We start from the raw sequence: 15,359 nt of genomic DNA, 5'->3' as shown, positions 1-15,359 counted from the left end.
GTTCACAGTCTTGCAAAAAAGCTGAAAAACATGAAACCCAAGAAAGCAGCTGCAAGAAAACTACAAAGACCAAAGAAAAGGACCTCGCTATTCCACAGTTAGCTGCTCGTGTTGTCAAAAACGACGACAAACAGTTCAATTTTGCCATGAATTTAAAGGGTTTTGAAAGAAATGAAATTTCAGTTAAGGTCGAGGATGATTTCTTAAAAATTTCTGGAAAGAAAGGCTGCAAGGACGAAAACAAAAAATGTTCTGAGAGGAGCTTTTTCAGGTACCAATATCTGCTTCCAAAACATTCAGACTTGACCAAGGTAAAAGCTAGTTTCTCGAAAGACGGGTATCTTATTGTTGACGTCCCTAAACTACAAAAACTAACAGATGAAAGAGGAGGTTTAAAAATTGAAGAACTTGACGAAGAATACGTTACAAAGTTAAAAGAAGATGCAACAACAGGAGAAATAAAGAAGGACCAGGTCAAAACTGAAGATGATGATGACGTCACAGTGGAAGCTATCCCACCAAATGAATCATAGCAAACGTTTTCAGTTGCTTAGTTTCTTAAAGTGCAAAGCTGAATTATCGCTTTGTAAGAATGTCTTTACAGGATTGAATACAGAAGTACAAGTAACTATGAACATAATGAACATAAAAATTCTTTGGTTAATAATGTAAGTTCACTGTAGCTTGACAAGAGGCACCCATTACGAATATTCTTTTAAAAAGAAATACAGTAAGTTTGTTTTGTTTAGTAACATCTCCGCTAAACATGGGCTCCAAAAGTGGGGATGGGTGCAAGGGAAAATTTAACACCTATAACAAACGTTTTTGTGAAAAGTTCTATTGTTTTGCAAGAAGTGGGAGGCCATGTCCCCCCCCCCCTTCCTCGGACGCCCTGTTAAATTCTTAAATGAGTATGATTTCTTTGTAACTGAAAATGAATTAGGTATATCGTCATGATTTGAATTAGCATGGGGAGGGGCATTTTCAGTACAGAGTCTTTCAAAAAAGCATTTTCATTGTGAATCAAGAAACTGGTTTAAAATGAAAATGATAATTTTTATTTCCCATTATTTGTGGTAATAGCAGAAAACTCTTAGATTATATATGTTAGTTCATGTGAATGCCCTACTTGCAGAAATAACATTGCAATTGCTAAAAGGGAGGGCGTATTAGAGAGGGGTCTGGATCGAAATTAGGGGTTAAAATCGCGCGACGGTAGGCAAAATAGGAACAAAAATGTCCGCACCGGTGTGATACTAAAATCTGCCTGGCAACAAACTCTGCGTGGGCCCACTTCAAATGTCTTTTTGCATCTGGATCAACTAATTTCATTCTGGAAAGCTCAACAACTTCATAGTTTTTGTAACAATTAAATGTAACTTGAATCTTAAACGAGGTATACATGAAAACGAGACAAAAATAGTAACCACAAGTCAGAAAGTGAATGAATTCTTTTAACCGTCCAACGTTCTTATAAACATACGCCACCAAACACAGAATGCAATTTATCAAGTAAAATATACAGAACAAAAAGTGAAAGCACGTCAACAAGAGAATAAAATATCAATGGTGCCAAAGTTTATTTTCTAAATAACTTAAAAACATTCATATAAGAAATGTCTATATACAAGAAATATTGATATAAAAACCACTCACGAAAATGCAACAGCCCTTCAAAGAACAAAGCAGAAAGTAGCAGATTTTCCAACATTGAAGGATTCTAGGTTGCTGGAGGTTAATGAACCAGCTCTCTTAAAATTCCCGGTGAAATACTAAAGGAAGATTGAAATATTTTGCAGAATGTTTCACAAAAGAGCATATAATTTGTTAAACCACATCGAGTTCCCATTTCAGCCCTAGAAGGTGGTCTGCCATACCACCAATGATGTCAAATTACCGTTAGATAAAGGGTTCAGGTATGTTTGCAAGATTAGAAAAGAGCAAGCTATTATGGGGGATCCAAATACTTCATTAATAAATGACCTGATGAAATTTTGATAACATTACTATAATAAAATTTAGATGGAATAAACTCTGTTGGTAATAAAGTACCGAAGCCCAATTATAACTATTGATTGACTAAGTGGCATGAATTATTTACCTGATTAAAAATGCACAATAGGTCGATTCTAACAGAGCAGAGTAAATACATAGGAAATAGAACTCCGGTTGGCTATCCTGTTAGTATCAAACGAAGTCTTGAACAGGAGTTTCTACGATTTAAAGGAAAAACAGGTGTATAAGGTGAAACACGATCTACGGAACTTGCGTATTAAGTTCTTGGCCAGTTTTTTAACGTTACACTACCGGTCTTTGTGCACGCTGTCAATACCCAGTTAGTGAATTTTTAAGGATATAACACATTCGATAATATTTTCGAGGAATGGCGGATATAGTTTGATTTTTTTAAAACAGCCAATGTCCAGCAAAGACTTGAAATATCCATACTGCATGATCATACGGGAGGAAGCCACATATATTGAGGAGGAGTAGAGGAGAAAGGGCACTTTGAGACACTACAAAAATATATTGACAACAACTAAAATTGCAAAACTGACTAAATCATTATATAACTATATTACACTAACATTTTCTCCATTCAATTCTACTAACTACAATTTGCATTCATTAAATTTTGAAAGTACATAGTTATATACAGGGTTCATTATTATACATAAACGGTTTTAGCAGTGGCGGCGCCTGGTACTACAAAGTCGGAGGGTAATTGGCGTGGCCAGTAAGTCCACTCCTCTTTTGTGTTGTTTAAGTACCTAGCACTTTTTAATCCAGTTTTAGAAGAAATATGGAGACCATCTTTTGACAAAAGTGGGGGGGGGGGTAATTACCCTCCATACCCCCTTGGCGCCGCCACTGGGTTTTAGAGTACGGAATGAATATACAAATGTCAGGCACAATATTCTGTGTTGTTTTTATCACCAAAAACTGTATAGCTGTATAGGAATCTGCTTCTATTTTGTAGTTGGATATATGATTTCTTGTAGAGCAAAATGACTTTCTATGATGAATCTATGTCGAAAAAGTCCTAAAAACAGACAAGCATTCAGAAAGTCTAAAACATTACTTAAGGGTTAGAAAACAATTGAAAGTATGAGTTACCTGAAAATAGATGCTAAACATAAGAAGAGGAAACTTGAAAGTTTTTTCACCTAATTACGCCTTACGCTACAAAACATCGATTGTGATTTCATGGCATTAAACAGCCAATTAGACAAGTTTTCGATTGGTTTGACGATATAATTTTTAGAAGTATAGGTAGAATAAGCATATTAAATCTTCAACTAGTTGAATTTTTTACCTTGCTTCAACCGAAAAAAATGAGTACATAAACTAACTATATATCAATGTATAATGGACACTGTTCACAAAACCAAGAAACCTTTTTGTGGAAACGACCCTCCAACCACCCACCCCCTCCCCAAAAGGCTAAGGGCACATTTTAGCTGAAGACAGGTTCTTGATAAAGCTGTTCTAAACGATAAATGAAAGCTTTGTTACTTTGTATACTAAACATAAAATTGCTGGATGGAGACATTTTTTATTGCAAAATCTTTTTTGAACCATACACAAGATGCCCGTTCATCTATGATAATGAATAATGTAGTTGTTGAAATTCTTATTCTTTGAAAACAGCGAAAACTTTTGCATTAATAATATTTAGGCAGTGATCAAATAAATCTAAGACAATATATAAATGTTTGTGTTTCACAAAGCTTTGCTTTTTGCATCTAGGACACAATTTTTAGGATATAGAACATTTTGCCATCGTTTTTTAAGAATATTTTGGGACCAAGTGTCATATATTTCGTTGAAAGGCTGAGTGACTCATTTTAGGTAGCTGAATTTCAGTGGACCCTGCAATAAAGTTCTTAAGTTTGAAGGCATGAAAAATATATTTTTGAAATTTTAAAAAAACAAATAACCTTAAAAACACAATGAAATACTAATTATGCAAAATCAGTTAAATGTAAAAAATCAGTTGAGATATTGCCAATGGAATATTTCAAGTTTGTTAATGGGTTATTGTTATTTTTTGTTTTCTTCATAAAGTTATGAACAGAAACCAAATAACAAAGGTTGGATGAGAAAATAGCCGGTACTCACGTGGCCAAATCTCAGCCAATTTGTCACACATAAAACTTATTTTGCACATTTAGAGGTATTTCATGATGAGTTTCAGGTTGTGGAATCAAAATTCAGAAAGATTTTTGTGACGTAATCACTCAAGAAATCTAAAAAAATTGCTTATAAAAAACAAAAAACCCGTTCAAAGAAATTATCAAAAATAGAATAAAAGAGGTTTCTCATTAGGTTTCAAATCAAGTTTATTTTAAACTGTTCAATCAAAGATTCTAACACCGTGGTACAGCGTGGTGCTTCCGTGGTATTTACTTTGGGCTTCATTTCAGAAATAGAAAATATTCAACAAATATTCACGTGTATATATCGGGTTATGTAAGTAGGAGCCAATGGTATAGCTTTAACGAGTTACAGCAGTATTTGGGAATTTTCAACACTTTTCTGTGTATGTATGTTACCCAAAATATTATTTACATCTAAAACATACAGAGGAACTTACTTTCAATTTTCTGTGGACTGCGTTTCGTTGAGATTTGTCTCGTTATAAGGAGGAGGTAAGTGATCCTGTGATCTTGGGAACGGATCTTCGGCAGAATACGGTGGCAGGGCAAACACATATGCGACACAGGATTCTTCTACAAAGATGATAAACAAGTTGAGTCTCATAAGAAATACAGAGCCAAAAGGAAAGAATTTCCGAATCTAGTTTGTGGGTAACAAACATATGAGTCCATGCAACAAATGAATTCAGGGTCTTCATCAGTGATTTGTTTGCCCCATTGGTGTTTTATTCTAACGACTTATAAATGAGGACTTCTAAACTCTGAAAGTTACAGACTACAACTCCTCATCTTATACGATTACAGTTGCTAAGAATGCTTCTCATTTGCCAGGTCCTTAAAATTTGCCTTACTTCTGAGGCCCGAAGAATTCTTAAGTGTTACCTTTCGGGCTGCATGTTATCAACAGAAAAAGTGTATGATCGATTGTTGGCAGGCTTAGATTTTGACTTTTTTCTTTGGGTTTGAAAGTGGCAGAAGTAAGATAGTAAGAAGCAGTTTTGAAGTAACATTTTACGAATCATCAAGGATAAGTTAAAACATGATGGTAGGGCTACCCGACTACTAGAGCTATGCAAGTCGTGTAAACCTAGTCTTTTGCAGCTCAATCTTTTCATTTTCCAGAAGTATTAACCTAGCATTTTAGAAAGGAAGTAGATTGCTTTCAAACAAAGATTAAGTGAGCCAGCCTAAAGGTAGCACCCAACTTTTTAAACCGACCTTAGAACAGCAGTAGTACCCTGGGGAGGATGAGTGGCGTCAGAAGCTCAACTTAAATTGATGGCTTATGACTGAGCAGACGCTCGTTCTACAGGGAATTATCATTTATGTTTGTTGACACAGGAAGTTCCATGTATGATTTATAAGACACAGGCAGCCCCCAATGACGTACTGACCTCCATTGTTGTTTCCAGGCTCCTGCGTTACCCTTAATGTGGCATCTTCATTTGAAGGGACCGCACTTTGGTGCCTACGCCTCCTAATTCTGATGACACGGTACCAACAGCAAGCAGCGATAAGCATTGCCAAAACCACGAACAAGCAAACAACAAGTGCTATCATTACCGACTTCATAGAGCTCTCTTCTATTTCTAAAAAATTGAAAACAGAGAATCAACAAGCATGAATATACTATTAATTGATAATATCAATAACTTCTTTTTTTAACGTTCGGTTCCTTTCTATCCATTACGCTAGTCAACGCTATCAAAACCTTAAAATACATGTTATTGAAGAATTTATCCTAAACTTAAAAGAAAGTTTGCGCAATTCATAATCAAAACAAGCAATATAAAACCCTTAACCAGACAGAAATATAAAATCTACACAGGGCACAGTAGGATTCATAATCGTGGTTTTGAATTTCTCATTGAAAACTGTTAAATATCTGGGTCTATTTTATGGAAAATAGCAAAGCAAGCAATATCCAAGATCAGAGAACATGTAAATTTTCAGTACCATCTTATGATGATTTTTGCATTGATGCAAGAGTTTTTTCACCATATTGAAGGGTGTATAGCAAACCGTTCTCAACATTTTCTTCATTGAAATTTGATTGAAAGCACTTGGAATGTTCGAAAATAAGAACGGGGCTGGGGGGGGGGGATGCTTGAAAAAAGCTGGAAAGTTACCATAACTCAAGTATCCAGCAACAAATCCTCTCGCATTGTAATTCTTCCCTCGTATATGTCTTATAAATCGGACATAGACCTTCGTGTGTTGCACTGTTAAAGTTAACAAGGATTTGTCGCCACAAATCGCCTTCCTGATGGTTGTGCTTTTTTCATATGATTCATGATTTTCTGCACCTGTAAACAAAATAGTGGAATCTTAGCAAAGGAATGGAGTGGGTCAAGGGTCCTCTAAATGGTTCAAGAAGAACTATAATAAGCTTTCGTGAAGGGCATTGAAGTGACTGAAAGGATTAGATTCCTGTCCGACATTTCTGGCCTGACCACCGTTGTTACATTTCATGGCAAACTTCTTGTTTTCTTTACGTATCATGTAACTTAAAAACCTCTAGCAACGTGTCATGGTTATTCCCCTCTCTCCTTCTTAATGCCTGAATTTTAGGGCAATCTTTACTTGTGGTGCGGTGTGGTTAAAAAATTTGATAAATTGAAAGCTAAATGTAGCCAGTCAAGCAGTTTCAAGTGTTAAGAATTCCCCTACCTTCGACGGAGGCCCTGTTACGTAGTTGGGAAGGACCACATGGTTTTCTCTTACTTAGCCTATTTTTGACTTCTTATATCTTTAAAAATACAACATCACTTTTCATGTATTCCACGCTCTTCGATTCTAAATTTTCTGAAAAAGTGCTGGGTAAAACTAATTTAGTGATTATTTTTTCTAAATGTTGCTTTTTGTTTCTGAGCCATTGTTGAACTGTATTTATCTACTTTCTTGTTTCTCTTTTATCAGTTTCATCATCACAATGGCTTATCATAGACACTGACCCCTTGAACTGTCAAATCATATAAAGGGTAGAATCAGGGAGTGCATGATGTGGAGGGGGCTGGGGGGTTTTTGGGCTTGGCAAACCTTCAGAGTAATTTGCCTCGGCAAACCTTAACAATCAAGCACATGTTTTATTGGAGGAGTTCTGTGTTGGCCCATTATTAAGTTATAGCGTTTTGATCAGGGATGTGGTTTCTCAAGGATCGAGCACAGCCCTCCAGCTAATTTTTAAGGATAGCATTCCTTTGCTGTGCAGAATATGCTGACAGTACAAAGTCAAGCCAGCTAGATATATTTCTGTTATTTTGTGCTGATGCAGCCAGCATTTGGTAATATCTCAACTAGTTGCCCTGGTCATAATAAGTATTATCAAATATTAGATCTTTGAATCATAAACTTCTCTGGAATAAACTGGTATATTAAAGGGGCAAATTTGTATTTCAAAGTAGATTACATTTTACAACATTTTCTCGCAAGTTTTTCCAGGTAATACATAGAGTACTATATAAACAATAACAAACCTTTAATGACCAAAATATCATTGCTATCACAGCCAGAGAACTGTCGTTTCAGGCTGATATCCATAAAATAGAGTCTGGTCTCAGAAACTGAATTAGGCTCAATTTCATGTGTACAAGGAGGTGAACTAAAATTATAGCCTCTTCTTGGCCACCCTGATGAGAACAAATTTCCAGAGCCACGGGTCAATCTTGCATTGCTGCAAGAAAATTTAAAAGGAAGCATCAGTTACCATCCAGCTCCCTTTTTTCACAAAATTATCATAGGGTACTCAGATTAACACTTTCAGAAGGAGATTTAACCAAAAAAGTGAAACTGGTTCCAGACATAAACAAGTAGGGTGGAAAACAGAAGAAAAAGACTCAATGGTCCTCAGTTACATAAATTCAAGTCTTTGAAATTTCCTTATTGGTTTGATATTCTATAATCATTTTGCAGGCCAAGGCTGTATTGTGCTATGAAGAATCATTACTCTGGGTCACAAAGATGAAAAACATTATTTTCAATGTTCTCATCCCAAAAGAGAGGAAACATGGCTCCAAAATATTGTATATCATAACACTGCAATAATATTTTCAATATTTCATTGAAAAAGTTCACTTACTAGCACTTGACTCCAGAACCAAGATACTCAGTTTTTCTGCTTCGTAGCTTGATTTGCAAATGGAATTTAAAGTTTTGTGCTTCTTTTCCAACATGATATTTAATTTCTGCATTTCCATCATATGAATACATTGTGAATACATACCAAGTGTTAACTATATTGCTTGTACAAATTCTTCCCAAACTGTTGTAGGACCTGTGCAGTACAGAAAATACCTTAGTTTCATAAAAAAAGTAAACATAAAGAAGTAACATGAATTATGAATAATTTTGATAAAGAGCTTTTTAATGAAACAAATAGGGCACCACAGAGCACTGAGAAAAGTAGAGAGGGCTAAAACTGAATAAAAAGAGGCTTGACTGGTGATTCATTTCTAAATTTTGCCTTTAGCCCCCCAGCCCCTCTACTCTGTGGTGCCTGTCAATTACTGTGATCATTGTACCTGCTGAGAGAGCTCCTCCTTAGTAAATTCTTCCCTATGCAATAAACCACATAATTTTGATACCTTCTCATATGCAGTTTGTAACTTGTATGTGTTTCTATGTATTCATATATTTGTATACAATATTGTCAAATTATATCAAAACTGGGTTTTAAATGACTTTGAAATTGAATGAACCGAACCAAACAGGTCCCTCAAGAAACAGCAAGTGTGCTATACAGGGGACACATTTTGGCCTCCTTAGCTGGGTCCATCCTCTCTGAAATGTGTAATTTGCATTTAGTAGACATTGGATTTTGCCCCCTAAAGCAGTATCGTAAGCGGAAGCAGTTTAAGTAGTATTGTAAAGTAATAGTATGCAGGCAGTATAATATATTGTCTCCACGCGAAATAAAAGCAACAAATATAAACAATAATAAAGCCCTGTGTAACAAGCCTTGTGAGAACCGTCCCCGGCGAGAAATTTGTCTAGGGTGAGTCCCCTTTCGAAAAATCAAATGCCTAAGGCATTTTCAAATTTCCCTACGTTCCCTACAAGCTGATTTTTTTGTCCAGAGTCAATCTTAAGTTCCGTGTTTAGCATAACATCCCACCCCTGACAGTCCGAAACGAAATTCGCTGCCCTTGCTATATTTACCCACTATTCCCCGTGAAGAAAAAAGCTCACCGGACTTGTTACACAGGGGTATTAGATTTGTTTGATATTGATATCATTTGGATTGAAATGGCCTAGCCTATCACACTGTCCAAAATCGTCCAACGTACCTCGTTAAAAAAACCTCGATGTACGACTCTTCACAGCTTGGCATTTTATCTGGCACAGTAAGATCTATCCATTTTAATTCGAGAAAATAATCTTCCCCAAATCCATTGCCACGTGCGATATTGAAGGAACAGTCCATGTTGTTTTGGCTTAGGCCCCGTACAAATATAGAAGCTTTGGAATGAACTGCATAATACTGTGTAGAAGTTGGACAGGACGAGCATCTCAACAACACACACTGTAGCACAAAGACAAGACAGATTCCTTCCGCTGAAACTAGCAAACATCTTCTGTCAACTTCGGCCATAACTTTGTTGTCATCCTGCTTTGATAATGATTTCGTGCCTAAAACGAGGCTAGGCTTTCGCGGAATTTTTTGATGGAGACGTATCACGAAAATGCCGGGGTAACAATCAAAAGACGTAACTGTCCCTTTGACCTAGTTAATAAATCCCTCAATTTAAGGAATACCCGTAAAACTGAATAACTTTTCTGGGTCTCTTCAATGTTCGTTTCATTTGAAAAGAAGCACTTCCTACAAGTTCTTAGAAGCAGCGCACTATGAAGTAAACAGGAGGAAACGAAGTATAGATCATTCGAATCAGACATAAAACCTAACTACAACCTAAAAGTAAATTTCCCGAGTCAAAATATATTTGACAGCTGATATTTCGTAACATCGCAATGACACTTTTTCATGCAATAAAAATCTTCATTTAGCGTTAAGTTGATCGAGAAAAACTTGTCAATGGCTTGCGGTTCTAAATGGCTGCTAAACATTGCGGCTTAAAACATTCAGTTTACCAAAGGCAAGAGCCAAAAAAGAATGACGGTGCAGAAGATCTCTCAAACATGCCAAACATACCGAGGAAACAAAGGCAAGAGCAGCTTAATTCTTCGGCTCTGTTCAGATGTCGAGAGTTTGCTGTGTAAACTTGGGTAAAAAATTCAGGGAAATGACATCACATAAATCGATGGGGGCATTGGCCCACAGGGGGAAAAACCCTGCCAAAGAGCCCCTGAAAAAAACAGCAACTATGGTCGATAAATTTCATCTTCTTCCTTCAGTTTACAAGAATGATCGTGCATTTCGATAGAAGTAAGGGCGCTATATAAATTCGTCGTTATTTTGCTATCAATTTATAAAATCATGAATAAGTTTTTTATCAATAAAGCTTAGCATGTTAAAGTTGGTAATGGCATTTATAAAGATCAATAAGGGAAACACTTGAAAAATTTTGCAACTATTGTTCGTAGTTTTATATAAGAAACCAATTAGATTTCTAAGTTCACTAAGATTTACTTACAACTACGAAATTTCTCTTCTTTTCAAACAGCTATGGCAAATATTTCTAATAAATCTCTAATATACTTTAATATACATGTAGGAAGGTCTATTTTTTATCCATAAATTTATGATCTGAATATAAATAATTGTTCATGGCAGTTATCAGGGCCCAAGCCACGAGTTTGAAAGTGGGGGGGGGGGGCAGGCTAGAAAAAGTAAAGGGCCAAGGCACCTTACCCCTTTTTCTGCAGCCGTAGAACTACTTCCTTCGGAAAAAAGTGGGGGGCATGGCCATACCCGCCCCCTTGTGGCGCGGGCCCTGGTTGTGAAGCTTTTCTTGAGTATAAGCCTTATTCATTCACGATGACTGTTTTGTGCGAAGCCTAAGGGTTGATCGAGGGATGAAATGAGACTGACATAATTGAACAACCTAACCCTGGTTTAACGAAATAATGCGGCATTCCAAAGAATCATGAGACTGGAATATGACACTACCCCGATTGTGCCGTGGGAGATGAAACGGTACCGTGGGAAAGCAAGGTTTTCGGTAATTTGAATCACAGTTATCAGAATATTAAAAAAGGAATTTACATTTTTGTAGCCTTCATTTCCGAAAGATGGAAAATATCAGTTAAAATCCTTTGAAAAATACATGGAATTTTGATTTTTTTTAAAGCACCCGGATGCGATGACCTGGTTGCTTTAATTCTAAGAGGGTGTGTTATTTGTTTCCTACCATGTTCCACACATATAGTTTGCATTATGTCCGATCAAGCTCCTTTTAATAAATCCCGGGTTATCTTTCCATTTTTATTAACATAAGTTCTTAAAAGGGACTCTACTTATTCTCATTCCGCTGGATGGTGCTTCTTGTAACCTTGATGTAAAAATTCAAGAAAAAATTTGATGTAAAAATCACGAAAAACTTTGATGCTAAAATTCATGCAAACTTTGATGTAAAAATTAAACTCTTTCGGCGTCTCTGGATTCATTGAATGATACGACGTCGGTTTATCCACGTCAACTGTTCATTTTCACCCCCATTGCAGGAAAGTTTACATCTTCAACGATTTGTACCTGTTAATGTTATTCCGTGCTAGGATGATTCCCGTTGCCGTAATAACGCCACGAGACGTCCAAAGACTTATGTCTTAGTCGTAATACAGGCCGTAAACAGTAGCGACGGCGAAAATACTAGAGCTCGTAACTGTGTGTGATGCGTAATTATCTCGCTCTTGGTCCCAGAAAAATTTGCTTACTACCTTTATTCCTTGACTGCCTTTTCCACCAATTGTGACTTGTACAACACTTTTGTATCGCGGAAAAAGCAACTTCACTTGCGATTTTATAGTATTTGCGAGGTCGATAGCTGTAAGTCTTGCCTGCTCAGGCTCGTAATCAACGTTTTCGAGAAACTTTAACTCTTTTTCCAGAATCTGCTTGACTTTCGAAGGATTAAAGAGACTTGGCGGGTCTACCTGGAAAGTATTTTGAAACGATTTTCCCGTCCTTTTCTTCACCGCGCCAACCTCTTCAGATAACGACGAACGGCTATGAACAGGAATCTCTTCGTGGGTCACGGCGAACTTCCCTTTTAAACTTGGAGAGGCATGTTTCTCAAGCACATGAAGTTTTACTTCTTCAAGGTCGAAGAAGCTGGAACTTCTGTGGCGAATGCTTCCGCGTTGGCCAGACATTTTCTTCTACTTCGGACAATACGGAATTCTGAGCAAAATCTGAAGCAAAAATCTGAAGCAAAAACAATGATTAGACCATACACAGCTAGGCCATAGAGATGATTTGCCTGTTGAACACGTCAACAAATCACCGCAGTTATTTCACGCTTTAAGAGCAGCGGTAGCTATAAATATTTCATTAAAATACGAACCAGCTGACGGTGATGATAACCCGCACCAGCTCCAAGCTGTTCTTGTGACATTACTAATCTAATTTAACATGTTTTTATATTGATTTCATGTCAGGCTATCAAGCCCCTAATGATTTTGCTGCCTGCTTCCGCATTGTTTTTGTGCCACAAATGACACATTACCCCGTCATCAGCCTCTATATCAGCTTCCTAAAGCTTTGTGCATTCCATAATCTACAGCTAAAGTTTATTTTGGTAGCTCGAATGACGCGAGATAAAAATTTTCAATAATTTCCTTTTGGCGTCGATAGAAGAACACAAGCAATCAGAAGTTTCCGTTTTAGCAATAGTCTGTTGGCCCCTTTTACACAGATCCCTGGGTACCAGAATCTAAAAAAATATGGAAGGGAAAGTCGAATTTTTAGGCTCTGCGTTCTGGTACCTAATGTAGTGGTAGTCACTTGTAGGAGTCTCTTCCTCTCCAGGCACCGCGCAGCTAGCAGGGGCTATAGCCCCCTCACGTTTTGCGATAATAGGCTAAAAAAAATTTGGAAGGTTTACTCTAACGCAACTTTGGATAGTTTCCTCCTATGTAGTAACAGTTCTTATTGACGGGAAACCTTTTTTGTTCATTTTCTAGGTGTTTTATCTTGTTTAATGATAGGATGTATTTTCTAACTTGGTTGATGTTTTATTACCTTCGTGATAATCTATTTTCAAAGTTATTGATATCCTTACTGAACCAAACTGTTGAAAAAAAGGAATAGAAACAAGCAATATTTTCTAAAAGGGGTGTTTACCAGCGTTTCCGAGGGCGTGGCCTCAAAAAATTGTTGGGACACCCATTTCCGCCCCTTTGTTTTAAACTGGTGCGCAATCCCTGCTCCTCTCCAACTGGAAGAAAGTTTTTTGAATTTCGTATGTTTACATTCGTAGTTCGTAAGTACTGCTTGTAGCTCATTTTAGTTGTTTTATTCTCTACTAATAAAAGCAGTTAAGTCTAAAATTATACCTTCAAAATCTACCTGCTATCAAAAGCACTTTAAATTAGTGACCATAAAAAAAGGCAAAATAAAAATTCAAGATGCAACAAATGAAACAAAATCCTTTACAGGGTCGTCGCTAGCTATTGTGCTCATAGGGGAACATCAGGTTCAATTTGTCGGATCATCCTTTATTTGCCGATAATTTTGGAAATTTAGCGACTAAGCACCCCTAAATGGCTAGAATCTCCTTTGTTTTTGCAACAAAAATCTTTGCCAAGGGAGTGTCACAGTCTACACCCCACCGTAGCCACGGCCCTGGCTCTGGCACAGCATATTTTATCAAACTAAAGGAGATTTGAAGAATCCTAATGTTACCAATCAATTTTGGAGCATTTCTTATTCGACTTTGCTGATTATTTCAAAACAAGCCTCCGTCTAGATGCCTTTCTACAAATGATTAATATTCCTTTTTTTTCTTTCTTAAAACTCCGATCAGTTTCTTCATGTTTTCAAACTTTAATTGCAGTGTTAATTACATTTTGCAAATTGCACGCGTAGGACATTTCGTATAATACTTATTGAATATCAGCAACAATTTCAACTGATATTTACGAATGATAGAAGAATATTAATACTGCAGTTGAGTAACAGCCCCTGTTTCTATTCCCTCAACATTAGTAGAGAGACTGACTGTCAGCACAATCTTTCTTTAAACCGGTAAATATTGATAACGCCAACGGGGTGAAGGCGTGCGATATAACGCAAGAAAGGTTGCTGCGCAAACAGTGATATTTTTAACTAAACTTCACCAATGCAAGGCCATGTTGACCAACACCCAACCATAATTTGCAATGTGTTAAAAAGAAAAATAAATCAAAGAAGAAGGTTAGAATTTTGCAATCGTTTTAAGAAAAGGTCTAGAAATTTGCACAGTAATAATTATATGCAATTGCTTCTGTCTTCTCATAATCCACAGGCAGGCCAGAGCCGGGGAGCTGGGGGCGGGGGCCGTAGCCCCCTCGATTCTTTGCTAAAGCATTTCACGTCAAAGATAATGATGCCAAACTACCATAATAGTTTGCATAGAGCCCCCCCTCCCTCCTCTAAAATGTGATCCGGCGTCCCTGATCCATATTTCAGGATGAGCCCGAAAGGAAACACACAAACTTAGCTGCAGATCACTTCATACATAACTAAAAACGCTTATGCTTTTACGGCGTTCTAGGACCTAGAGTTACGACCATGTTTACGAACGCTTACGAACGCTTAAACAGTCTCATGGCCATAGAAACAGCCCACTACTTCTATGTCGTCGATAAGAAACAAGAATTAGCTGTTAGGACTAAACCAACTGAATGGTTTTTAAACCTCGCCCCTAGAGATATACCTAGAGACAAAACAGAAGAACGCCCAGTAGAACAAACTGCACTCTCTGCCCTTGCAGCTTCATTGCTCCAAGGCGACTTAAGCCGCAAGGATGTGTCATGACATTTATTTGAGAGCTTGCAAAACAGCTCTAAGTATTGCGAGATTCCTTCGGAATTTATTTGCTATCAGAATATTCAGCAACAATAACAATGTCTTCTCGGTTGCGCAGGTCGTACTGCACTGCGGTGAAGAAAATATAACAGGGAAAAAAGCAACAGAGCGGTACTTCACATTCTACTTTACCTCAGCACTAGTAGCATGAACATGGAATTGGAAAAAATACAAAATAAATATGTCTTGGCCCCCGGCAAATTAATGCACTCCCAGGTACAAAAAGCAAAGGGAAT

General features: G+C 37.1%; 2 protein-coding genes across 2 annotated transcripts; both read right to left on the bottom strand.

The window, feature by feature from the left end:
- Positions 1 to 2,513: 2,513 nt before the first annotated feature.
- Positions 2,514 to 10,538, bottom strand: LOC135695028 (uncharacterized). The gene is made up of 7 exons (XM_065213966.2): positions 9,446 to 10,538; positions 8,239 to 8,433; positions 7,637 to 7,833; positions 6,290 to 6,466; positions 5,555 to 5,749; positions 4,598 to 4,733; positions 2,514 to 3,043 (listed from the first exon to the last, which is right to left on the bottom strand). The coding sequence occupies exons 1-6, from the start codon at positions 9,748 to 9,750 to the stop codon at positions 4,600 to 4,602; spliced, it is 1,203 nt and encodes a 400-aa protein (XP_065070038.2). The 5' UTR covers positions 9,751 to 10,538; the 3' UTR covers positions 2,514 to 3,043; positions 4,598 to 4,599.
- Positions 10,539 to 10,690: 152 nt separating this feature from the next.
- Positions 10,691 to 15,074, bottom strand: LOC135694850 (dynein light chain 2A-like). The gene has a single exon (XM_089109754.1). It carries the CDS (start codon positions 12,426 to 12,428, stop codon positions 11,883 to 11,885), a length of 546 nt encoding a protein of 181 aa, XP_088965880.1. The 5' UTR covers positions 12,429 to 15,074; the 3' UTR covers positions 10,691 to 11,882.
- Between the last annotated feature and the right edge of the window lie 285 nt (positions 15,075 to 15,359).

The sequence above is a fragment of the Rhopilema esculentum genome, chromosome 8, assembly GCF_057945365.1.
Source record: "Rhopilema esculentum isolate cy_ngs chromosome 8, ASM5794536v1, whole genome shotgun sequence".
Classification (NCBI taxonomy): Eukaryota; Metazoa; Cnidaria; class Scyphozoa; order Rhizostomeae; family Rhizostomatidae; genus Rhopilema; species Rhopilema esculentum.
The sequence above is the reverse complement of the archived record's forward strand: the minus strand, read 5'-3'. Positions and strand labels throughout refer to the sequence as shown.